This window comes from Ixodes scapularis, unplaced genomic scaffold (assembly GCF_016920785.2).
Source record: "Ixodes scapularis isolate PalLabHiFi unplaced genomic scaffold, ASM1692078v2 PGA_scaffold44__24_contigs__length_19508400, whole genome shotgun sequence".
Taxonomy (NCBI): Eukaryota; Metazoa; Arthropoda; class Arachnida; order Ixodida; family Ixodidae; genus Ixodes; species Ixodes scapularis.
The window spans coordinates 4,701,618-4,724,814 of NW_024609873.1; the positions used below are offsets into that span (position 1 = coordinate 4,701,618).

Consider the following 23,197-nt stretch of genomic DNA (forward strand, 5'->3'; position numbering starts at 1 on the left):
CTTGAGGTACCCCTGTTCGGACCGCTTTCAGAATTGGAGAAAATTCGCTGGTTCCAACTGTTTGCATCCGACAGCTCAAGTAGCTCTCAACTAGTACAAGAGAATGCCCTCGAATTCCACAAAAATTTAGTTTTTTTAATAGATTTTATGATTCAACCGGTCAAAAGCTTTTGAGAAATTTGTAAAAATTCCTGACTAGGTTACATGCTACACATTGAAAGCAACTGAGGTATCGTGCTTATCCCCAGGAACTCATTTTGTACATTGTTTCTTGTTACAGAACTACTATGTTTATGTGCAAAATACTACTATGTACAGATGAGTGGAGCTTATTTCTAAATGTAACAAGGAAAGACCTCTCCTTCAGTATGGCGAGTATAAGAGATTCAATTTTCTTTCTCCGAATGCATGCAGACAGCACATCAACCCACCTTTGACTCCGCTGCTGACCCGTATGCAGAGCGGAAGAATGAAATTCATCAAAAAAATTTCCGTCTTGTCTGTGCTTGACAGGATAGACGATCCTCCACAGATGCTTTCGAGAGAGAGCGACTCCTGCACCAAAACCGGCCCACATTAAGATCGGAATGCATATGTTGTGCCAAAAAATGAAAGACGTTTACAGATCGCTGTAATGCGAAACTGGAGGAGAAGGGGAGGGTACGGAGGGGAGGGTATGCCACTCCTTTTCCTCCATACCCTCCTCCTCCTCCCCTCCTTTTGTCTTAACTCCTCCTCCCACTAAATTTAGTGGGTGAAGTTTCCCCGCTAAATTTAGAGGGGGAAATTGACGTCACGTAACCTCAACACCAATTCAGTTTCCCCGCTATATTTTGTGGGGAAAATGATGTAATATGACTTTCTGTCACGTCACCCATGAGCAAATTCAGTTTCTTCGCTAGAATTAGCGGGGCAGTACAACACCAATTCAATTTCCTGACAAATTTAGCGGGGCAGTACATCGACATCGACGCCGCACAACGCCGAAACGGGCGCCCACGAGCTGCGCTCTAAAATGCTTAATTATAATGTGACCTTCAAATGATTTCATACCCTTCGCCCCTCATAATGAGATAATGATCAGACTCTGCAAAAAGTAGCACATTTTGAAAACCAGAGGCCTAGTACATTTTCAGACAATGCTTCACAAACTTTTATTAACGTTAACGGGCTGTAGCCAGCACTCAAACATCACCGAGGAATGCGCCATACCAAACTCTATAATCCATTGCCAGAGAAGTATATAGTTAAAATATATTAGCATGCCCAATATTCTTTGAACACTGCAAAGGAGCTTAGCCAGATGGGTAGTTCATGACACCACAGCATCATTCAATTAGCCGCCACTGGGAATTAAGAGCAGCACTCTTGGTCAGTATTAGCTAACCCAATAAGGAAGGCTAGAAATCCTTGTATCCCAACTACAAAGCATCGCATAAAAAAAGTACCTTTAACTGCACATGTTTTTACTTCGCTAGTTACACCTTTATGCATGGTGTGAATGGAACCCCCAGTTCATGACTGACACGCTTTCTAAAGAAGCACGTGCTATAGCAACAGTCCAAACTAGGTACAGTCGGGAGCAAAAGTTTGCGGGGCACGGGAGCGCGTGCCGAAATGCATCGCCGCGCCGTCCGACGGCGCGCCGCCGCATTAAGGAGCCGCGCTCTGCGCATGTGCGCCTTTCGTGCTCGCTATCATGTCTCTTTCGCTCGTTTCTTTCCAACGCACACCTGATAACACGAGTCGGCGCCAGGGGCGCGAGTTAGCGCTTCGCTGGCTGTCAGGCTGGGCGTCTGCTTCAGCCGCCTCAGCCGCCGCGCTTTGTGACGGAGCTCGCGGGGGGGGGGGGGGGGGGGGGGGGGGCTTGGGATTTTAACGCTTAGTCACCCAGCGCGGCTGCTGAGGCAGCTGAAGAGGACGCAAGGCATGACAGCCAGCGAAACGGCAACTTGCGCCCCTGGCGCCGATTCCGGTTATCACGAGTGAGTCGGACAGGAACGAGCGAAAGAGACATGGCTGCCAGCACCAAGGGTGCGCATGCTCAAAGCGCGGCTTTTTGATGCGGCGGCGCGCCGTTGCACGGCGCGGCGATGCATTTCGGCACGCGCTCCCGTGCCCCGCAAACTTTTGCTCTCGACTGTACAGCAATACGTGAAAACATCTTTGCGTTTAGCTCTGTGCCTCCCCATTCTCACCCACTCTTCGTTCGAGCCCTACACTGGTACCACGCCAGCCCTAGATTGGCAACATACTGGACATAGACCGGCTCAACAAAGAAAATACGACGGCCCTACATGGTTACCACAGCGGGCATACATTGGTTCTACACTGGCCCTGTAGTGACACTATGCCAGCCCTGCACTGGCATTACACTGGCCATACACTGATGTCACACTGGCACTAGACTGGCATTATAGCAGCCCTACACCGGTACCACATTGGTCCTGGTCCTAGAATGGTCCTGCCTGCGCACTACACTGGCATTATAGCAGCCCTACAGCGGTACCACACTGGTCCTAGAATGGTACTGCCTGGGCACTACACTGGCTCTACACCGGCCATAGATTGATGTCACACTGGCACTACACTGGCATTATAGCAGCCCTACAGCGGTACCACACTGGTCCTAGAATGTTCTTGCCTAGGCACTACACTGGCTTTACACCGGCCATACATTGATGTCACACTGGCACTACACTGGCATTATAGCAGCCCTACAGCGGTACCACACTGGTCTTAGAATGGTCTTGCCTGGGCACTACACTGGCATTATAGCAGCCCTACAGCGGTATCACACTGGTCCTAAAATGGTCTTGCCTGGGCACTTCACTGGCTTTACACCGGCCATACATTGATGTCACACTGGCACTACACTGGCATTATAGCAGCCCTATAGCGGTACCACACCGGTCTTAGAATGGTCCTGCCTGGGCACTACACTGGCATTATAGCAGCCCTACAGCGGTATCACACTGGTCCTAGAATGGTCTTGCCTGGGCACTACACTGGCTTTACACCGGCCATATATTGATGTCACACTGGCACTACACTGGCATTATAGCAGCCCTACAGCGGTACCACACTGGTCCTAGAATGGTCTTGCCTGGGCACTACACTGGCATTATAGCAGCCCTACAGCGGTACCACACTGGTCCTAGAATGGTCTTGCCTGGGCACTACACTGGCTTTACACCGGCCATACATTGATGTCACACTGGCACTACACTGGCATTATAGCAGCCCTACAGCGGTACCACACTGGTCCTAGAATGGTCTTGCCTGGGCACTACACTGGCATTACACCGGCCATACATTGATGCCACACTGGCATTATAGCAGCCCTACAGCGGTACCACACTGGTTCTAGAATGGTCCTGCCTGGGCACTACACTGGCTTCACACCGGCCAATATACCGCTCTACTGCACTGTGAGTGGGAAAGAGAGTCACCCCGAGGGCGATCATCTGCATGGTGACGAGGCGCACGGCCACCGAGCAGAAGCCCGGAGGCGGGGACTGAGCCAGGGCTGCGGCAGAGACCGACACGTTGCCGCTGCTCTCGGCTACCAGCGAGGCGTTCTGATCTCCCACGATGATGCTCTGGCAGATGGCGACCAGCGACTGCAAAGGAGCCAACACAGGCCGATCTTGTCCACGCCCAAGCCACTACTTGCAGATGTTCCGAAGCATGTTTGCAACTACGTCAAAGAAACATTCAAATTTCAAAAGAACAAGAAAATTGTTTGAGCTGTCACTTGACACAACAATGACTCCTTGGTTTGCACATGCATTGCTTGAACCCGCACAATCGGTTTGAATCTTTTCTTGCAGGAAAAGTGTGTGGCGTGTCTTTGTGTTCAGCACTCAGTAGCTTTGCCTCATTTGCTGTAAAAGCTTTGTTCAAATATCCTGGGTGATTATAACCTGTTGTGGTGGAAAACAGAAGTACAGTTGAACCTCAATTTAACGAAACCCGACTTTACGAATTTCCCGATTTGACGAACAAATTCGGATTCCCCATGCAGTCTATGCGCGAAGTCTTCCTTCCTCGATTTTACGAAGGTCCCGATTTAACGAAATAATTAGCGGGTCCCGGTGACTTTGTTAAATCGAGGTTCAATTGTACACGTAAAATTCTGGTCATAACCATGTTCAACATGACGAAAAAGAGCCTCAGATAAACAGGGATGAAAAACGGGTAAAGAACATGACAGGACAACGGCCTGTCCATGTTCCCTTCATAACCATGTTCCCTAAAAAACATTAAACTCCCCCAATTTTTTTTTAAAAATGTGCCTGGATAGAAAACGTTTGTCATAATGTATGTCACATACATCCTAATGCACATAACGTCATAATGTATGTATGTCGTAATGTACGTCAATTTCATGGTTCTATTTCGGGTCCACGTGCCAAAAGAGAAGCTGCATGTTCTGGAATCATCGCTCACTTAAAATGAGTCTCGTAACATTTCGCAGAAACTTTATTTTGTGACATATGTGCCCTAAACAGACACTTACGGTGACATGCGACATGACGTCACCCGCTACGCTTGCTTGGGGAAGGAAAAACAAACAAAAAGAGGCTGTAGAGTCACAGCTTTTAATACCTGACTCACACAAAAAGAAATACTTCGCGCTCTGAATGAAAACAATGGGCGCGCCACAGAACCAAGCACAGCGAGTGCGAGTTGCTCGTGCAGACTCTCGCTCTGGCTCGCTCAGTAGATCTCGGGAGCCGGTGAGACAACAATAAAAAGAAGAGATGCCTTTCGCCTAAGCTCCGGGCCGGACGTCTCAAATTCTTTTCTGGCAACTTCGAACACCGCCAACAAATTGGTGACCCGGACGTCCGACCAACATGGACCGGAACACAGACAGCTCTTCCAGCGGCGATAGAACCTTTTCCACCACCCAGCTCCGCCTTCCAGCTTTTTGGGTGAAGAATCCTCAGGCCTGGTTCTCGCTGCATAACCACACAGGAATCCCGTTACTATCATGCGGTTTCTGCCCTACCCCCCGAAGTGGCCAATGAGCTGGATGACGTCCTGGCGCTTCCTCCTCCGGAGAACGCCTACGACCACATCAAGGAAATTATCCTCGCCAGGAAGACAGCATTCGAGGCATCGCGGATACAACAGCTCCTGACCACCGAGGAACTGGGCGACCGGCGACCCTCCCAGTTGCTTCACCGCATGCGCCAACTTCTAGGTGAGCAAGCTCCTGATCAGAACCTCCCAATTCTACGGGAACTGTTCCTTCAACGCTTGCCTCAAGGGATCCGCATGACCCTTGCACCAGCTACGGACCTACCACTAGATCGCCTTGCCGAAATGGCGGACCGCGTTGCCGAATATGCTGCGCCAACCATGTCATGCGTTACGGACAACGACCACCAGTGCTGCTCCATCCGAGCCCTTGAGGCCCACGTTGACGCTCTAACAACCACCATCGCAGAACTCAGCACAACGCGTAGACACCCATATCGTCCGCCATGTCATAGTCCGTCTCGACGCCGCAGTTCTCCTCGACGACGCGATTCTTCGCAACAACGCGCTAGCGATTCCTGCTGGTACCACCAGAAATTCGGCAACCGAGCTTTGAAGTGCCAACAGCCATGCAATTGGCAGGGAAACGCCCCGGCCAGTCACTAGAAGTGGCGAGTGACGCTGGCCCAACAGCAAGCCATCTCTTTTTCATTACCGAGAAAATATCTGGAATACGCTTGCTAGTTGACACCGGAGCGGAAATGTCCATCCTTCCGCCAACGCCAGCTCAAAAACGACACCCATTATCCGGCCGCCACCTAGTTGCAGCAAATGGCTCAAACATCCCTACCTACGGAATGCGCTCTGTGACTTTGGACTTGGGGCTACGCAGAATTTTTCGGTGGATCTTCACCATCGCCGACGTGGATCTTCACCATGGCCGACGAGAGTAAGATTTGGGTTTTCGTTGGACGTGGAAGATTTGTTTTATTCTATTCCCCATGATAAACTGTATGCAGCAGTAAGCGATTGCATTGATGCCAACGGAAGGGTTAATTTTCAGAACAACTGCGGAACAACAGCAGAGGCATTCTTAGAACTCCTGAGATTCTACCTCTGTTCCAAAGCAGTCTCCTTCGATGGAAATTCCTACTTACAGAAGAGAGGAATCTGCATAGGTTCCTGCGTTGCACCTGTTTTATGCGACGTTTATCTGTCACATTGTGATCAGGCTATTGCTAAGAATATTTCAACCAACCAAGTCTCGCGTATCTTTCTATATGTCGACGATTACCTGGTTCTCCTCCCTTTTCGTCCCGATGAATGTGACAGTCATCCTATCGACAGTGTGCGTGCCACATTTCTGGAACAAGCTGAACAGCTCAACTTTACCATTGAGGTACCAACGGACGGCATCCTACAGTTTTTAGAACTGCAGATTACTTTCAACAAGAACCAGACCTGCTGCATGTACCACCCACGTTTAAAAAACGGCTATTGCGCTATGACTCATCCCATTCCAAACTTGTAAAGCGAGGCATAGTGTCTAATTGCTTAAGCATGGCGCTAAACAAGTCATGTGAGCACAGAGCAAAATCAAGCTTCGAATTACAAGTGGCTCGTTTGAAAGCTTCGGGGTACCCCTTTCCAGTTCTGACTGACATCGCCGAGAAGTTATTGACAACAAACAAAAGAAGAGAAAAAATAAAAGAGAAGAGACGCCGTCCGGCTGTGGTGCCTTACATCCACAAGATTTCGCACAACATGAAGAAGATAGCATCCACGTTAGAAGTCCAAGTCGTCCTGTCGGCACCGGATAAATTAAAGCGAATGTGCCCAAAAATCAACAATGTCAAGCAACAACATTATGAATGCAACATAAACCACAAGCACCAGTATGTCGACTGCAACAGCAGAGTGGTGTATGAAATCCCTTTCACATGCGGGAAAGTGTATATAGGACAGACTGGACGTTGCATAAACACACGACTGAGAGAACATGCCCTGATCCTGCAGTCAACACCTTCTGGACATTTAGCCATGCATGTGCGAGATTGCTCCTGCACACCTTTGCTTTCAAACACAAAAGTGATCAGACGTTTTAAAGAAAAGAGGAACAGGGAAATCTATGAAGCACAGACCATACAAGCCAATGGAGAAAAATGCGTCTCCGCACCATCTTCGGCGTTGACGGACAAAGAGGTTCAGTACTTGAACCACTATACATAATCACGTTTGCACGTGAGCGCGTGAGGTGGTGCACCGGGTGGGTCTATGCGCTCGCGCCGGTATAGCTTTGGCTGTGGTCCCTGTTGGATGTGAAAAGGTAAATAAGCTGTACGAGGCACTGATCGGCGGCCTTTGGACGATCACTCTTTCCTTTTTTTTTCTATTAATTTTATATCCAATTTTTTATTCTCAATTTGTCTCCCACGGTCCGGGGTTATTTTCTACGCCTTCAGAATAGTATCGTATAGAGTTCAAAATCATTACCTTTGTTTAATTTTTACTAATTTCGTTTTGGTCTGATGCGTTTTAATCTTTCTAGTCTAACAATCTTCTTAGAGCGCCCGGTTAGAAAAAGACCTATTTTTTCTTCTTTTTTCAACTCCAGACACTTCCCTCACCTTCTTCCTTAACGTTGTATATAAAACCGTCAGTTGTGAGTTAGCGCCTGTCCTGTCCACTTCTTCGTCTGTCCTCGTCCTAGCGCTATTTGTAATTTAATTATGTATAACCAACTAGCCCGCCAGAATATTTTAATTCTTGTCGCACTTCGACCTAGACGTCAGCGTGCACCACCGATGTCTCATTGACAACAAGACTCGTTTCGTTGTAAATGGTGTAGCCACAAACCAGACTTCCCTTGGGATCAAAAACATCCTCCCAGCTTCAGGATTCGCAGACATCCTCGGCGCATTCCCGGAAATTACAAAGACCTCCAACATGGCAAAGCCACCGCCACATGGGGTGACGCACCACATCATCACCTCTGGCCCGCCTACCTTTGCACGCCCTCGACGCCTATCTGGCGAATGCCTCAGGATAGCCCGCCAAGAATTCGAGCATATGCTCGAGTTAGGCATCATCCGGCCATCCAACAGCGCTTGGGCAATGCCTCTACACATGGTGCCCAAGAAAGATCCGGGCGACTGGAGACCCTGCGGGGATTACCGGGCACTCAACTCACAAACCCAACCTGACTGGTACCCACTACCCCATATCCATGACTTTACTGAACATCTTGCTGGAACATCCATCTACAGCAAGATCGATTTAGTCAAGGCGAACCATCACGTTCCAATCTAATCAGAGGACATCCCGAAGACGGCCATCACTACTCCCTTCGGCCTATTCGAGTACATCCGGATGCCTTTTGGATTGCGAAATTCCGCCCAGACATTTCAGGAGGTTCATCCACGAAGTTCTATCTGGGTTACCTTTCGTTGTTGCTTACGTGGATGACCTGTTGGTGGCGAGCAAGTCACACGAAGAACACAGCACACACCTGTGCTTGCTTTTTGAACGACTCCGCGACTGCGGTCTTACCATTAATGTGACGAAGCGCGTTTTTGGCGTGACATCCTTAGATTTTCTGGGGCACCGCATGACAACCACGGGCATCGAACCCCTTCATTCCAAGGTGCAAGTCATTCGTGACTACCCACAACCGCAATCTCTACACAAGCTGCGGGAGTTCCTAGGGCTCATCAACTTTCACAGGCACTTCATTCCACACTGCGCTCAACCATCAAGCCCCTACCGACTTGCTCCGCGGCCCCAAGAAATCTTCGACGCCAATACCATGGACGCCAGATGCGGAGGTTGCCTTCACCGCGGTCAAGAATGCCCTGGCTGAGGCCACACTCCTTGTGCACCCCATGCCAAACGCACCAACGCATGTCATGGTCGACGCGTCCGATGTCGCCGTAGGAGCAGTGCTTCAGCAATACGGCGATCATCAGTGGCTCCCACTGGGTTTCTTTTCCCAAAAACTCAACCCAGCCGAAACACGGTACAGCACGTCTGGACGCAAATTTTTTGCAATCTACGCAACCATCCGCCACTTCCGGTACTTCTTAGAAGGCTGAGCTTTCCACGTGCTCACCGACCACAAGTCACTGATCTACGCATTCGTCAGCAATCACCACTCCTACTCCACCAGAGAAATTCGTCACCTGGCCTACATATCGGAATTCACTACCGATCTCCGCCATGTCGTTGGAGCGCAAAACATGCCAGCAGATGCACTTTCCCGCATTGACGCCATCTCCTCGTCTCCTGTTGTCAATTTCCCGGAATTGGCCTTGGCACAACTGGAAGACACCGAGCTACAAGATCTACAGGCATCTTCCACATCCCTTCAACTACAACCCGTCAGATTACCACTGGCCACCTGCGAGATCATCTGCAATGTATCTACCTCCACACCACGACCCTATATTCCAGAAAAATTTCGGCAAGCCATCTTCCACACTATCCATGACCTAAATCATCCCGGTATCCGTGCTACGCAGCGTCTCGTTACATCACGGTACGTCTGGCCCCGAATGAACTCTGACATCCGTCTGTGGACGAAAACATGCAACAGATGTCAACAATCTAAAGTGCTTCGCCACACAAAAACACTAACGCACACATTTTGTCCACCGGATGCCAGATTCGATCATGAACACATTGACATAGTAGGCCCCCTACCATCATCAAACGAATTTCGATACATACTCTCATGTGTGGACAAATTTACACGATGGCCAGAGGCCGTTCCGCTCGCCGACATCACAGCGGAAACAGTCGCTCACGCCTTCATCTCCATCTGGATCGCGCGTTTCGGCTGTCCGTCGACCATTACAACCGACCGCGGCCGACAATTCCAATACGCCTTCTTCACAGCCCTCACCAAGATATTGGGTGTCAGACACGTGCACACAACAGCCTATCATCCTGCTGCCAATGGCCTGGTTGAAAGGCTGCATCGACAGCTCAAAGCAGCGCTAATGACAAAAGAAGATCGAACCCATTGGGTTAATCACCTTCCTCTTGTCCTTCTTGGAATTCGTGCCACTTTCAAAGCCGACATCGACTGCACCTCAGCTGAACTCGTTTATGAAACCACACTTCGATAACCTGGAGAATTTCTAACCTGCATACCCTCTGAACCGACGGACATCCCATCATACCTTCAGGACATGAAGACATTTTTCAATTCCCTGCGTCCAGTCTCACCTAGACACTCAAACTCTTGGCACATATTTATTAGTGACGATCTCAATACATGCAAACATGTACTCGTAAGAAGGGACGCAGTACGACCACCTCTTACGCCACCGTATGATGGTCCATTTGAGGTACTTTCACGAACGGACAAGACCTGCACCATCGACATCAACGGGCGCCACGTGTCATCACGCTGGACAGAGTCAAGCCAGCATACTTGGCCTCTACAGTGACAGCCCCCGTCATTATGCCCGTTCCACCACCTAGTGCAACAAACACCACCACCTCCCGTCCTCCACACCCGCCAAACAAAATCGTTACGTGGAGCTCAACGAAACTTTCTGCTCCACGCCACTAGGGGGGGGGGGGGGGGGATTCTGTAGAGTCGCAGCTCTTAATACCTGACTCAAACAAAAAGAAATACTTCGTGCTCTGAATGAAAACAATGGGCGCGCCACAGAACCGAGCACAGCGAGCGCGAGTTGCTCGTGCAGACTGTCGCTCTGGCTCGCTCAGTAGATCTCGGGAGCCGGTGTCACAACAATAAAAAGAAGAAGAGATGCCTTTCGCCTAAGCTCCGGGCCGGACGTCTCAAATTCTTTTCCGGCAACTTCGAACACCGCCGACAAGATGGTGATGACATTTGGCTCAATATTGGCGATGCCAACGCCATGGCCTTGACTGCACTCTTGGTTGCCCCTCGATTCGCCCGCTAGAGTCAGCTGATTTCGGCAGCTTGGCGCGTTGCAAAGTTTGCCAGACCGTTTAAGAAACATTTAGACAGAACTAGGTTGTAATATTTGACATGTTTGACATGATACTGAAGAGGCCTACATTGTTTGTTTTTTTTCAAAAACGAAAATGAAGTGGAGTTGCCCTTCAACAAGCAACTCTGAAGACCTGCAAGTGCACTGGGCTGAGGGTAAGGCCCTAGAGGAACAAAACGGCTAGACAAAATGTGTGAGCATTCAATTGCCAAAGCAGCCCTCACCTTGAGGTGTGGCAGATGGGCAATGTATGGGTGCTTGAACAGGGTCATGTAGACCCCCTTGAGAAGGTTGCGAGCTGCTTCCCAGTCAACCAGCCTCTGCAACGTTGGGACAGAGTGCTTCAGTATCCATCTTGTGTATTTCTAAGCATGAAATGCTCACGGCTGGCCTTTAGATCATCAACCTATGCACAACGCCTACATTCTTTTTCAAGTTCAAGCAGACATTAAAATAGAAGGCAGGAAGGCTAAACTCTGCTTATCTCTAAGTGATTTCAAAACCTGGATTTTAGTTTGAGAATTGGCTTCAGACGCTGCTCCAATCTGGACTTTGGCTTGCCTGGCTTTTAACCGAGACGCTTTGGCATCCAGTAACACTGACATGAAAAGGGACCACACAAATTTTCCAGTTTAACGAGATTCAACTACCATAGTACTTTTCTTTGCACGTCCCAGGAACCTGGAAGCAAGCATGAAAACCTTGCACCTAATATTACTTTGCAAGCAACTCGGAGGGTTGCTTGCAATATTCAGTGGGTCTGGTGCATTACCAGACCCACTGAACAATGCTTTGAATTTTCTTTTACCGCAGCCCCTGCTGCAACGCACGCTCTCTTCACTGAAGAAGGGGGAGGAATCGCCCTAGTAGAGAAGGCCCATGCATTATGTTATCATTTGTGTATCCCTGACGTGCCAGTGGCAGATGCATGCATCTGGTGCTGCTGCCTGCTACCGTGGCGCTCGTCGTGAGGCGCTGCAAGACGAGCTTGCGGCAACGCGTTTCACTCGTCACTTTACCCCCCTGACCAAGCCGGGCAGAGGCTGAATTGGGGCCGCACCCGTATGGCCGGCTTCTTGGCGATCTTGGTGAAGGTCTTGTCGAGCCGGCGTATGACCATAATGAGTGCCGGGCGCATGGCCTCCTGGGCCCACTCCGACTGCGGGAGCACCTCGTTGAGGTAGCGCCGCAGGCCCCGGCACGCCATCGTCTGGGGGTCGTAAGGGGCCATCTTGAGCAGGCTGTGGGCCACTTCGGCTAGTCGCTGCAAGATGCAGGGAAAAGCCAAGCCGGGGTGAGTTGGCTGATCGGTGCGGGTATCTCTCGACACAATTGACCGTTGGGCTACCTGGTTACCCATCACGAAAATCAAAAAGCGCAAAGCTTGTCTTTGTTATGGGGGCTTTGCCGCGCAACGTTGGCTCCAAGGAGACATTTTTTAGAACCAGCAAAGGCTGTACAACGGTGCTGCTATACCGTAGGGTTATCACAGGATTAGTTCCCTAGCACGGGCCATTAGCTCACGAAGGAGTGTCAGCAGACAGCACTGCTGTTGGCAGTTGAGAACTGTATGCACAGCACATTACTGTGAAGCCCAAAGCCCTCAGACGAGGAAGGTCTATCACAGCGAAAATAAGGCGAGGAAAAAAGTGTCTAGAGAGTCGGTATATATTTTGAAGTTCAACATTGCGTGACGTCCTGGCAGAATGATTGCGTACCTATTTGTGCTGACCTTATTTTGGTGGAGACGGACTTTGACCTTGCATCTTTGAACTTATGCTCCACGGTTACATTTGAGGATATGGGGTGTTCGCTGACCTTGAGAGATCTGAATGGGTTACTACTTTTGTTCTCGTTTAGATTTTTTTTGTCTGAACGAACTTTTTTGTAAGCAAAACAATTTTCTTTTGTTATTTCCATCGTTTTCCTTTCGCATGCCAGTACTTCGATTTTGGGGTTGCGGAAAGTGGGGAGGAAATATGTCAGCAAAGTGAGGTGTCTTTCCCTTCTTTGTTTTACTTTGTCATGGACGTCCTCCAACCATATGGTCCATGGCTGTGTCATGTTGGTAGGATGAGTAATGGAATAATGTTTGTGGATCGCAGAGTTCGCGTTGGGGCATTTTTAGGGGTGGGTGAACACTGTGTTTTTGTGGAAATCACTATCCGCCTCAAAAAGAGGTGGGCAATGACTCGGGAATGGAACATGGCCCTCAATATTACGGTAAATTTTAAAAAATATGATATGGACCAGGGATGGGCAAAATACATGCAAATATGTATTGAAATACAAATACAAAATACTTCGTCAAAAATGTATTAAATTACAAATCTAATTACATTTCCAAAAAAACATTTAAGTACAAGATACAAATACAACCAAATGTATTTGGTCTCCTCCAAATACTTTTCCGAATACATTCCTCAAAATTTGCGTCAGCGACTTAAGGGCACCTGCAACGGGTTTCTGGATATCTCATTTTAATTTTGCATCGCACACTCTGGAGTTAGTGTGCGAGGCTCTAGTAACGTGACAGAAACATAATCACAAAAAAATTTACTCAGCTTGGACGTAATAGGTGAAAAAAGTACAGAGCTTCAAGCAGCTTTTTTTGTCGATTACATTTTGGTATAGACAAACAAAGAACCGAGACGACCAAGACGCGCAGCACTAACCAGAGAATTTTTTATTGTTGCAACTCGCACCAGTTACAAAAATCTGGACGACCCGCGCATTTAGAATGTTCCAGGCAAAAGTATGGATGGAAATCAGGCTGGAAAGCATCACAAGTTGTCACAGGCACTTATTTAGTCAGTCTGCCTGTGAACGTCGATTTCGTCACTATTCTTGCCCTGGACTAGCACCGTAACCACGAAGTCACTAAACGCTTGTGCTTGATTTAGAGACACTGCATTCGGTGCAGAACATAGTTTTCTTCCTGCTCTGGACACGTCTTAGGATGAGCAAATTGAGTCGTGACAAAAAATTTGAGGGATGTATTTTTGCCAACAAAATTGTATTTTATTACAATTGTATTTGAAATACCCTCGTTTTAGTATTTAAATACACACGTCAAATACATTACCCAACTTGTAATTAAATACAAATGCAAAATACACAAAGTATCTGAAATACGCATTTCAAATACTTGTATTTGAAATACTGCCCATCCCTGATTTGGACCTTCATTGCACAATCTGACGTGAAAACAGCCTGTATAGACAAAAGCAAATAACAGCCTAACTTTATGCCGTACACCCAGGTAGGTAAGGAGCGCAAATTCACTCTTATTCGTAAAGCCACGATGTCAGTAACGCCAGGATAATGAGTGGAAGCGAATGGCTGGCATAGTATAATATGAATCCTCTTGAGGGGCATTTGCTGCTGAATTCTTAACCTCTCATTGACTACAGCATGGGTATTAAAACTGGGCTCCTAGAAGCCATAGGGTTCTCCGAGATCCCAGATTTCCTTGGTTGCCCCAGGCCTCCAAGTGTTCTCCCAGTTTAATCAAGCTGTCCACTGATGCATAACTATGTGCCCAGCATTCTCTAATATGTGCATTGTTCTTCCCAAAGACTATGGGCTTCTGCGGCATTCCATAGCATCAATGACAAGACTAGGAGGGGTTACTCGGCTACCGTGCGACAGAGATAAGAATTTCTCAAGATGAAAAAGTTTCAGAACTCCTCGGGCCTCAAACTCCTTAAACACAAAGTTGGGGACAGAGTTTACGGAGTGCACCGATCAAATCCTTGAGACAATTACGGCACACTTTTGTCTCCGAAGACCAATCGGCGCGCTACGCCAACTTTCGGCTTCAACTTCGTGTTTGATGAGTCTGGAGCCTCTGGGCTGTGGCAGCACCCCAAACATGCAAACCGAAAAGATACCCGGCAGCTGCGTCCATGTGACACCACCCAGGATGCAAGGCTTGCGCTTTCCCCCCAACATCTCCAGTTGAACCACGCAGCCCCGCCTAGCTTGCGTCAGCAACGCTGCCAGTGCGTCTCGTAACGAGCGTGACGCCAATGGGCAGCGACGCCAAGACGAAATTGACTGCCACTTTTCTGCATCTCTCGTCGAGCATTGGCGTGCCTGCCACTCGGGGCAAGTCGGCAGTCTGCTAATGATGATGTCGTGCAGAGGCCTCATCTTCCGGGTGGTATTGTGCCGCAAAGGAGGACCGAGCGGGCGACCCACCAGGTGACACTTGACGTCGAGCAACTCGGTGGCCTTGCTGGGCAGGTCCGGGATCTTCTTGCTGAGGTCGGCCAGGCGGGCCGAGCACTTGGTGAGGAACTCGGCCACCACGCACAGGAGAGTGTCCCTCGGCTGGCGGAACTCCAGTCGCACCAGGTCGCTGTCCTCGTCCTCCCCACGCTCGTAGCCCAGGGCGGGCTTGCGCGCCCCGTACAGTGTCTCGTTCACAAACCTGCAGGGGGGACCGAGCGTGGCCTCACCCTAAGTGTCCTAGATAACGAGAAGGTTGTACCAGATTTTTTATCTGACACACCACGGGCCAGCGCAGGGCAGGTAATGCAGAAGCTCGAAATGAAATGCATTGCAAATGTTTGTGTGCGACATTGGAGGAAGTCTTTATCTATCCATGTCTTTGCCCCAAACACAGCACCAAATGGTGGGGTTTTGGCTTACCCTATTTCGAGTGTCGACAGAGCTGCTTTCAGTAGTAAACACCAGAAAGCGTCGTTCCGTTATCTATATCATTTTTCAGGGGCGAAGCTCCTTAGGGTCTAGCCTTGTCTGTCCGGCGTCCATGCTCACATCGATTGCCATCCCATCTGTCTTCTTAAAAAAAGAAAAAATGTTTGCCCAGTCGACAGGATTCGAACCTGTGCGGGGAGACTCCAATGGATTTCTAGTCCATCGCCTTAAAGGGCAACTCCGCTTAATATCAAAAATTTTGAGATAGTGGCCGATTTTGCTTTTTGAAGCACTCAAAAACAATCCCCAATCCTTTGTTTCGCGAAAAATAAAATATTTTTCCTGTAATTTTACTCTAGCCATGATCACAAACCGAAACCAAAACGGTGGCAAAGCCGGACAACATTGTATATTCGGCATCACTAAGCATGTACACCCACGTGATATACAAGGGGAAGAAGAAGCTCCCCTCTTATCAGGATCCTCCTTTGTGCCTCCTGGATTAGCACAGGCGTCGCTATTCTCCTCCCAGAAGATTATAGAAGATTAACCTGTCACTCAAAATTCTTACAAAAGCAGCTTCCCTCTCCTCCTTTTACTTGGTGTTCAAAAGTATGCGACGTAACACAAGCCGCGCTCAACGAGGCGATCGGCTTATCAGTAGTATCAATAGACCTTTACTGCAAGTGCGCCGCCATCTTGAATTGACGTCACTTCCAGTATGGGCGAAAAAATTGTTTTGCCTTTGCCACGCCAATAGAAGGCATTTCGGATATAAGCGTAACCGTCACACTTTCTCTTTTTGCCTCCCCTTTATTTTTTTACTATTTGCAGGTTGAAACGTTGGATTATTTTTTCGTCGCCCATACCGGATACGCCTATTAGGAGGCTGGGGGCGAGAGTACACAAAAAAGGTCTATAGTCGAGCGCCGGGCCGGCCGAGCGCGTCACTCACGTCTTTCACGGCGCTGGCGCCACCCGTGCTCTCCCCGAGAAAAAAAACAAAATTGAAAAAAAAAAAAAAAGAAGCTGTACATGTTTGATGACGTCGCGGACGTGCCGGGAGAAGGAATTTAGAGGAAGCGGAAATGCAGCCGGGCAGTGTTGTTTGGCCCGCACGTCTCATCCAAAACCAGCGGATTCGTGCTTGTCAAACTTTGACAGCGATTTTAATGAACTTCTAGGCGGAATTCCGTCGTAATATTTGCCATGGGGGTTTTGTAGATGATAACAAAGAGAACTGTATAGTTTTGCACTACTGGAAAAGAAGCGGAGTTGCCCTTTAAGGGGAGACACCCCCTGGGAGGGTCAATTTTTGAACCCTTGGCTTAAAATTAATGAAATTTGCAGGGTAGGCTGGTGGTCATGCTAGAGGGTGCATAACAAAATTTTAGGTCTGTCGGACAATTGGGAAGGAAATTAGGGCAGCTTCTATCAGCAACACCCCTACACTGTTTAGTTAATCTATCGTCAGAAAACTATCACAATACAGTGTAGACCACTTACAACGTAACCGCTTATAGTGCAGGACCGGGTATAACGGAGTTTTTTTAAACCACCGGTTCGCCTCCCATAGAACTCCATGTAATTACATACCGCTTAAAACGCAGGCGCGCGACGGGAAATACCGGTTATAGTGCGGTTTCTGGCACAGCCCGCCGACCGCGCCGCCGACCGGAGCAGCGAGCACGCTTGCCTGTGCGACACTAGATAACGGCGCTGACGGCGCGAGCCGCAAGCGTTGCGCAAGCGGCACTCGCGGGGCAAGGAGGGTGCTCGAAGAAGCGGGAGAAGCGAGGAGAAAGGCTTCAGTTGCCCTAGCGACGGAGGGACGCACGCACGTGTCGTTCACGTGCGTGCGTCCCTCCACTGCGTTGGAAACCAACAACCGCAACGACAGGAGAAGTGTTCGCGCGCGTTGCATGCTTGTCGCGGGCCGGCTGCTTCTATCCGCGAACAAGGCGTCGGTTGTGATTAACTTTGTGATCGTCGTCGTAGACGGCGTTCATCTCATCGTTCCGCGTAAAAGCGCTATCCTTGAGTGTGAATTTTCGTCGTGTGTCGCTATGATAACCCGGCACGTATCCACCTACTCGAGCGGCGATGTCGTGGCGGCGCTCGAGTCGGCAGAAACGCCCGTGCCGTCGTGTTTGTTTACTTCGACTACAGTGGTGATTTCTAAGCATTTGTGTCCTCGAACATCGCCCGGATTTCTTATTTGGCGCATGAAATGCGTGTGCTCAAGCGCAAGGTATTACTGGCGCGTACCGTATGAAGGATGCGAATTTTCACGCGTTTTCATCTCCGGAGAAAAGTGATTAGGGTTAGCAATCCTGAACGCTCGCAACATCCGTCCGCAACCCGCGACGCCGCTAAGAGGCTGCGCCAGGCAAAAGCCGCTCATTTGTTTCAAAATGTGTGACACACTTGAGAGGCTTGAGAGAGAAGTGTACTAGTCTGGTGAAATAAAGACTTTCCTCAAACTAAGCTTTATTTTTCATCTAACGTAGAAATAAATTCTTTTACAAAGGTAAGTTGTCTGATGGCATGTATTTTGGCCTGAAAAATTGATGTTTTGGTTATAGTGCGGTACCGCTTATAGTGCGGATTTTCGCGACTCCCGCGACATACGTTATATGTAGAGCACTATATAGCTCCTACGGAGCAGAGTAGCGCAATCCTTTGAACCCCGTGTTTTGCCGACAACATGGCCGACAGAGCGGCTCGGCGCGAGTCACGTGGTACTCAGGGTTCCAGAAGGCAGCCCGCCCTATGGGAGAATACATGGAGATCGACATAACACGGCTGATTAAAAAACTAACGGCGAGTTCAAATTTTTCAAAACTAGCCTGTCGTGAAGTTAGTAAAGCGCTAAACACTTTATCAAAGTTTTAATAATATCGGATGCGTGTGCAAATTTTGAGAAGGCAATTTCCAAGGCAATGGCGTTTGAAGCAGACGATTTTTGCTCGCAGCGGAGATGGGCTTTTCGGGTTGGCCGGAGCGGGTCACGTGAATGGTGTGACGTCGCCGTGTCGTCTGCTGCATGATGCCGCTCAGGCAATTTTTTAAAAAAAGTTACGTCCTTGTATGGCACAAAACCTATCGCATATTATTCTAAAATGTTTCATTATTATGTCAAAAATGATTTCCATTCCGAAAATCCCCACAAAACTGAAGAAACAACGATTTTCTCACGTTCTCCATGCATTTCTGACCGCAGTTGGAACCTCCGGGCGTTCGCCGCTAGTCGCCGAGAGACGGCGTTCTAGATTGCGCTACTCTGCTCCGAAGGAGCTATATAGTGCTCTAGTTATATGCGGTCTACACTGTATTAAAGATTTTTATTCGCTAGGTATGTATCAGAATGCCTAAAGGGTGCGCCTATGGAAAGGTTTTTGTAAAAAGTAATTGATTTCTATCAATTGTCTCTTCTGCGAAATTGGTCAACTTTTTGGTCTTCTGTGTCTCCGACAAAATGTCAACATTTTTTTATAAAAGACATCCATAAAGTGAAAAACAAACTCCATAGGCGCATTCCTTATTAAATTTCAGTCTGGAAAAGTGAAGAATGAGCCTTGCTTGTATTTCCAGTCTCAAACGATAGATTGACTAAAATGGAATTTATACAAAAAAGTGGAATGGAGAAAAATGTGTTCAAAGTGCTTCAAACCCTACCTTTCCTTTAGCTTTGGTGGACAGAAAATAATTTATAAAAAATTAACTATGAAGTGTAAACTAGTGAAAATTTCTGGGAATACTCTCTGGGTGTAGATGGATGTAAATATGTAATTTTTCAAAATCAATGTTTTTTGAAGAATCTTTTTTTCTCCGGGTAGTGTCCCCCCTTAACCACTCGGCCACGACTGCGGGACGAGTTGGGGGCTCTGAGATGTGGTAGTAACTCAAGAGCTCGGGTTTCTGTCGTAGATGAAACGTTGCATGTAGTCGCTCAACGTCTATACAGGAGAGGGCGCTGCAGTCAAATGCGTATATAAATTGCATTAAACTTTGCGTGCATTGGCTCAACGTTTATAGACGAGAGGGCGCTGCGGTGAAATGTTCAACTGCGTATACAACCACGTTCCATACCACACACTCTCTTTCTGACATGGATGAAAACGAACGAAAAGCTCAGCATGCTGCAGCTCAGCGTATGAGCCCCACCAGAGCTTTGCTCCAATCAACATCATTCACCACGTGGAGATGCAGTCATTTTCTTGCTATTAACCCCTTTTGCTTAACATTCCACAGTCACATTCCTGGAGGTTGAGTGTTCGCTGCCGTCTCGATCCAAGAGTTGGTTACAGCTTGTGTGTTAGCAATTTTTCCTTTTCTTTGTTTTACTGAAAACGGACTTGCTCAAGTTTATTGACAAAACAAAGCTTTATTCTGTTATCTCTTATCACTCTTCTTTTGCACAGACGTCCTCCGACCTTGGGCTCGCCTTAATCAGGGAGGATGCATAGACAAAGTAAAGTTTCTTTGTCGTGGATGTCCACCAACCTTATGGTCTCCGATTTCAACGTCGGAAGAGAATGGGTGTTTGCAGATCACAAGGTTCACGAGGTATTTGAAGGGGTGGGCGATGACTCCAAGTCGTTTTGGAAACTAATTCATTTACTTTGCCCAGAAAGTCGGGTGCGTGATGAATTGGTGTTGGGCAATGACTGAAAATATTACAGTTATTTGTTCAGACTAATAAATCGGGATCCTAATAAAGCGAGTTACCCCGCACATTACCAGGCGATGGCCTTACGAAGCACGAGTGTTTAGCACCTTCTAGACAGCAAGGCCGTACCGCTAGATATTTTATGCTCTACCAAACGCTAGTACAGGGCACAAATCGAGCACAAGTGCTGCGTCAATGTTCGGCCAAGACTTGCGTTCAATCCCACGAGTCCCAGCTTAATGATGAAGCAGAAATTGTTTCCAATCTTTGTACCGAACTGACCCCACTATATGACATAAAAATTCAGCAGTATGGTCTTGCTGTCTAGGCTGTTGGTACATTGCGCAAACTGCTGGCATCAAATTATACCGGTTCCGAAATTTGAGTTTAAGTGTTATCAACTGCATTGGAACTGCTTGTGACCGCTTACAATGACAGAGTGCACTGGTACCACCTATCGGATTGCTCTGGAACACTTTCGATGTATGCATATTGTTGGTATATCATGTTGTGTTGTTAATGTACATCATGCTGGTACATCATGTGAACTAACACCATGATAGATGGTGTTAGTGTGTTCTCTCGTTGTAAGCTGTTGCAAGCAATTAAAACGGAATCGATCACACTCGAAAGCATTTGTGCGAGCCAGCCTGGAAGTAGGCACTGAGTCAGGCTTCGAGTGCAGCTGTCTCACCTGGACGGCAGGTCCTCCTCGACTTCGAAGGGAGGCGAACAAGCACCTCGTGAGGCATTCTTGATGCTAGAACCCCTCAGGTCAATCGCTTTCTGAGGCCCCGTATAGTTCCTGCAGAGAACAAGGTAAGAATTAAAACTGACAGGCTGCCTTTCGCCTTGGCTCCGGCTGTCTCAGCAAAATAAATCGCCGAGAATGGGCAATAAAACTTTGCAGTCGTATTTCAAACAATCGATTAAATCGCCATATGCGGAATTGTGTTTTATGATAGATGCAGTGGATGCTAAATCCAATCTTGGCCTTCCGGGCATGCAATGCCATGTCTAGCACTACTACGTCCCCCTTTTCTAATATTCATTTTCTTTTTTCTCGTTGCTTTTTGGAAGCTTTTGCAACTGCCAAACCTTCTCGAAGTGTCTCAAAGTCTTTTTTTCCTGCCGCTTCAATTATTTTTCTTTGCAGTTGTTTCGCGTGATTGGCAGAAGCTTAGGGTACAGTTGTTTGGCAGGTGGCTAAGAGTTAAATGATTCTAAACTTTTTTGTAGGCATGGGCGAATAGAGCATTTGGGGTCCGAATCGAATTCGAAGCGAATAGTGATTTTGATCAAATAATTTCGAATCAAATAGTTCAAATAGTACAAGCAAAAAATACCGCAAGATATGTTTAAACTATAGTTTTATATTTTCCCTTATTTGGCATTAGATATACTGTAATTGTTAATTCCAAGTGTATTGAGTTCGGTAGCACGAAAGAGTCAAAACGGTCAGAAGCTTGCGCCACCTGGTTGTAAATCCAAGCCAGAGTAAGTCAAACCCGTTTATATCCAACTCACAAAGATAAGTCTACCAGTTCGATATAGCAGGTAATTCTATATAAAAGTTTTAATGAATTTGACTCTCAAAAATCCACTTTCTGCTGAAATATTACACAATGAAGTAGTCTTGCATCTTCTGCTGCTTTTTCTTCATTGCAACCGCGATAACGATATTTTTCTACACTATCGACGGACTCCAAAATGCTGAGGCCGTTGCCTTCTTTATTCGCGCATTAGCGCCGAACTATGCCGAGAGCACGGAGCACGTCCAACGGGACCACCTTCTGCAGAGCGCCGCTTTGCTCTGCAAGTTGGCTTTACCCTAAAACAGGTGGTTGTGTTGGGGGAAGCCAACTAACAAAGCAAGCTGGCTTTTTTTTTTTTTTTCTTTTTTTTGGGCGGTTGCGTCAATTTGGAAGAAAAAATATGGAATTGTAGTAGACCGTTTTTTTCTCCTCCGCCCATGGCGGAGGAGAAAAACTGTGCAGATGAGGCTGGCGGCGCGCAGCTGCGCATGCGCGCCGCCAGCCTTATTGTCGAATACTTAAATTCGATTCGAAGTGAATGCCGAATAGAACAGAATTCGATTGGCTATTCGTAATAACCGAATATTCGCCTATTCCTACTTTTTTGCCTAAATTCTGTCTAGAATTTTACGCCCATTTGTTGTGTTACACAACAAAAATAAAACCACACTTAATTTGCGTCCCTCTGGAGTCATTAGAGGGGCCACAGCATGCTCAGTCCCCCCCGCTGTGCACGCCTATGGCTGCCAGATAGGTTAGTTGAGCTTCCCTCTGCTCACTAATTTTTTTTTATGAATTGATGTTATCATTGTTGCAACGAATTACTGTTACTGCTGAGCAGCGCTGTCTCGTTTTTGGTGGATGCGACAAGCTTCAATACACCTTAGTCCTATCAAAATACATTTAAGTTCAATGGTGAAGCAATGTCACTGTGATAATTTTTCATTGGTGAAGAGCTATCCGGTATAAATTGTTATCTGGACATACGACACACGATGTCAACGTGCAGTATGCATTCCCAAACTCGGAAAGTGGATGATGCAGCCCTGCGTTCATCGGCACTTACCTGGACGGAAGTGGAGTAAATTTAAGACGCCAGTATCATTGCGTTTTGTAAAGAGGATACCAATGTATGGAAGTTGGGATAACATCCACTTCAACTGAAGAAAACATGTTTTCAAAAGAGCGTTGGAGACCTTGCGGCGGCGTCTCACACCGTTAATGCCTCGCTGGCGAATGTTAGCTTGCATCGCCTGTGAAGCGGGTGCCTGAAGGCACGATCGAAGAGGCTCATCGTTAAAAATAATTTCTCAACAACAAAAAGTACTTTTTTAATATTTTAAATCTTAAAG

General features: G+C 47.7%; 1 protein-coding gene across 1 annotated transcript in view; it reads right to left on the minus strand.

Moving 5' to 3' along the window:
- Window positions 1-363: 363 nt before the first annotated feature.
- The window catches only part of LOC8030520 (protein unc-80 homolog), a 231,893-nt gene continuing 209,059 nt past the window's right edge, over window positions 364-23,197 (minus strand). The window contains exons 50-55 of the mRNA XM_042293095.1: window positions 21,005-21,115; window positions 15,177-15,408; window positions 12,034-12,237; window positions 11,198-11,293; window positions 3,453-3,623; window positions 364-555 (exon numbers count right to left, since the gene is read on the minus strand). Coding sequence (XP_042149029.1) covers window positions 364-555; window positions 3,453-3,623; window positions 11,198-11,293; window positions 12,034-12,237; window positions 15,177-15,408; window positions 21,005-21,115 — 1,006 coding nt within the window. The remainder of the gene's footprint in view (window positions 556-3,452; window positions 3,624-11,197; window positions 11,294-12,033; window positions 12,238-15,176; window positions 15,409-21,004; window positions 21,116-23,197) is intronic.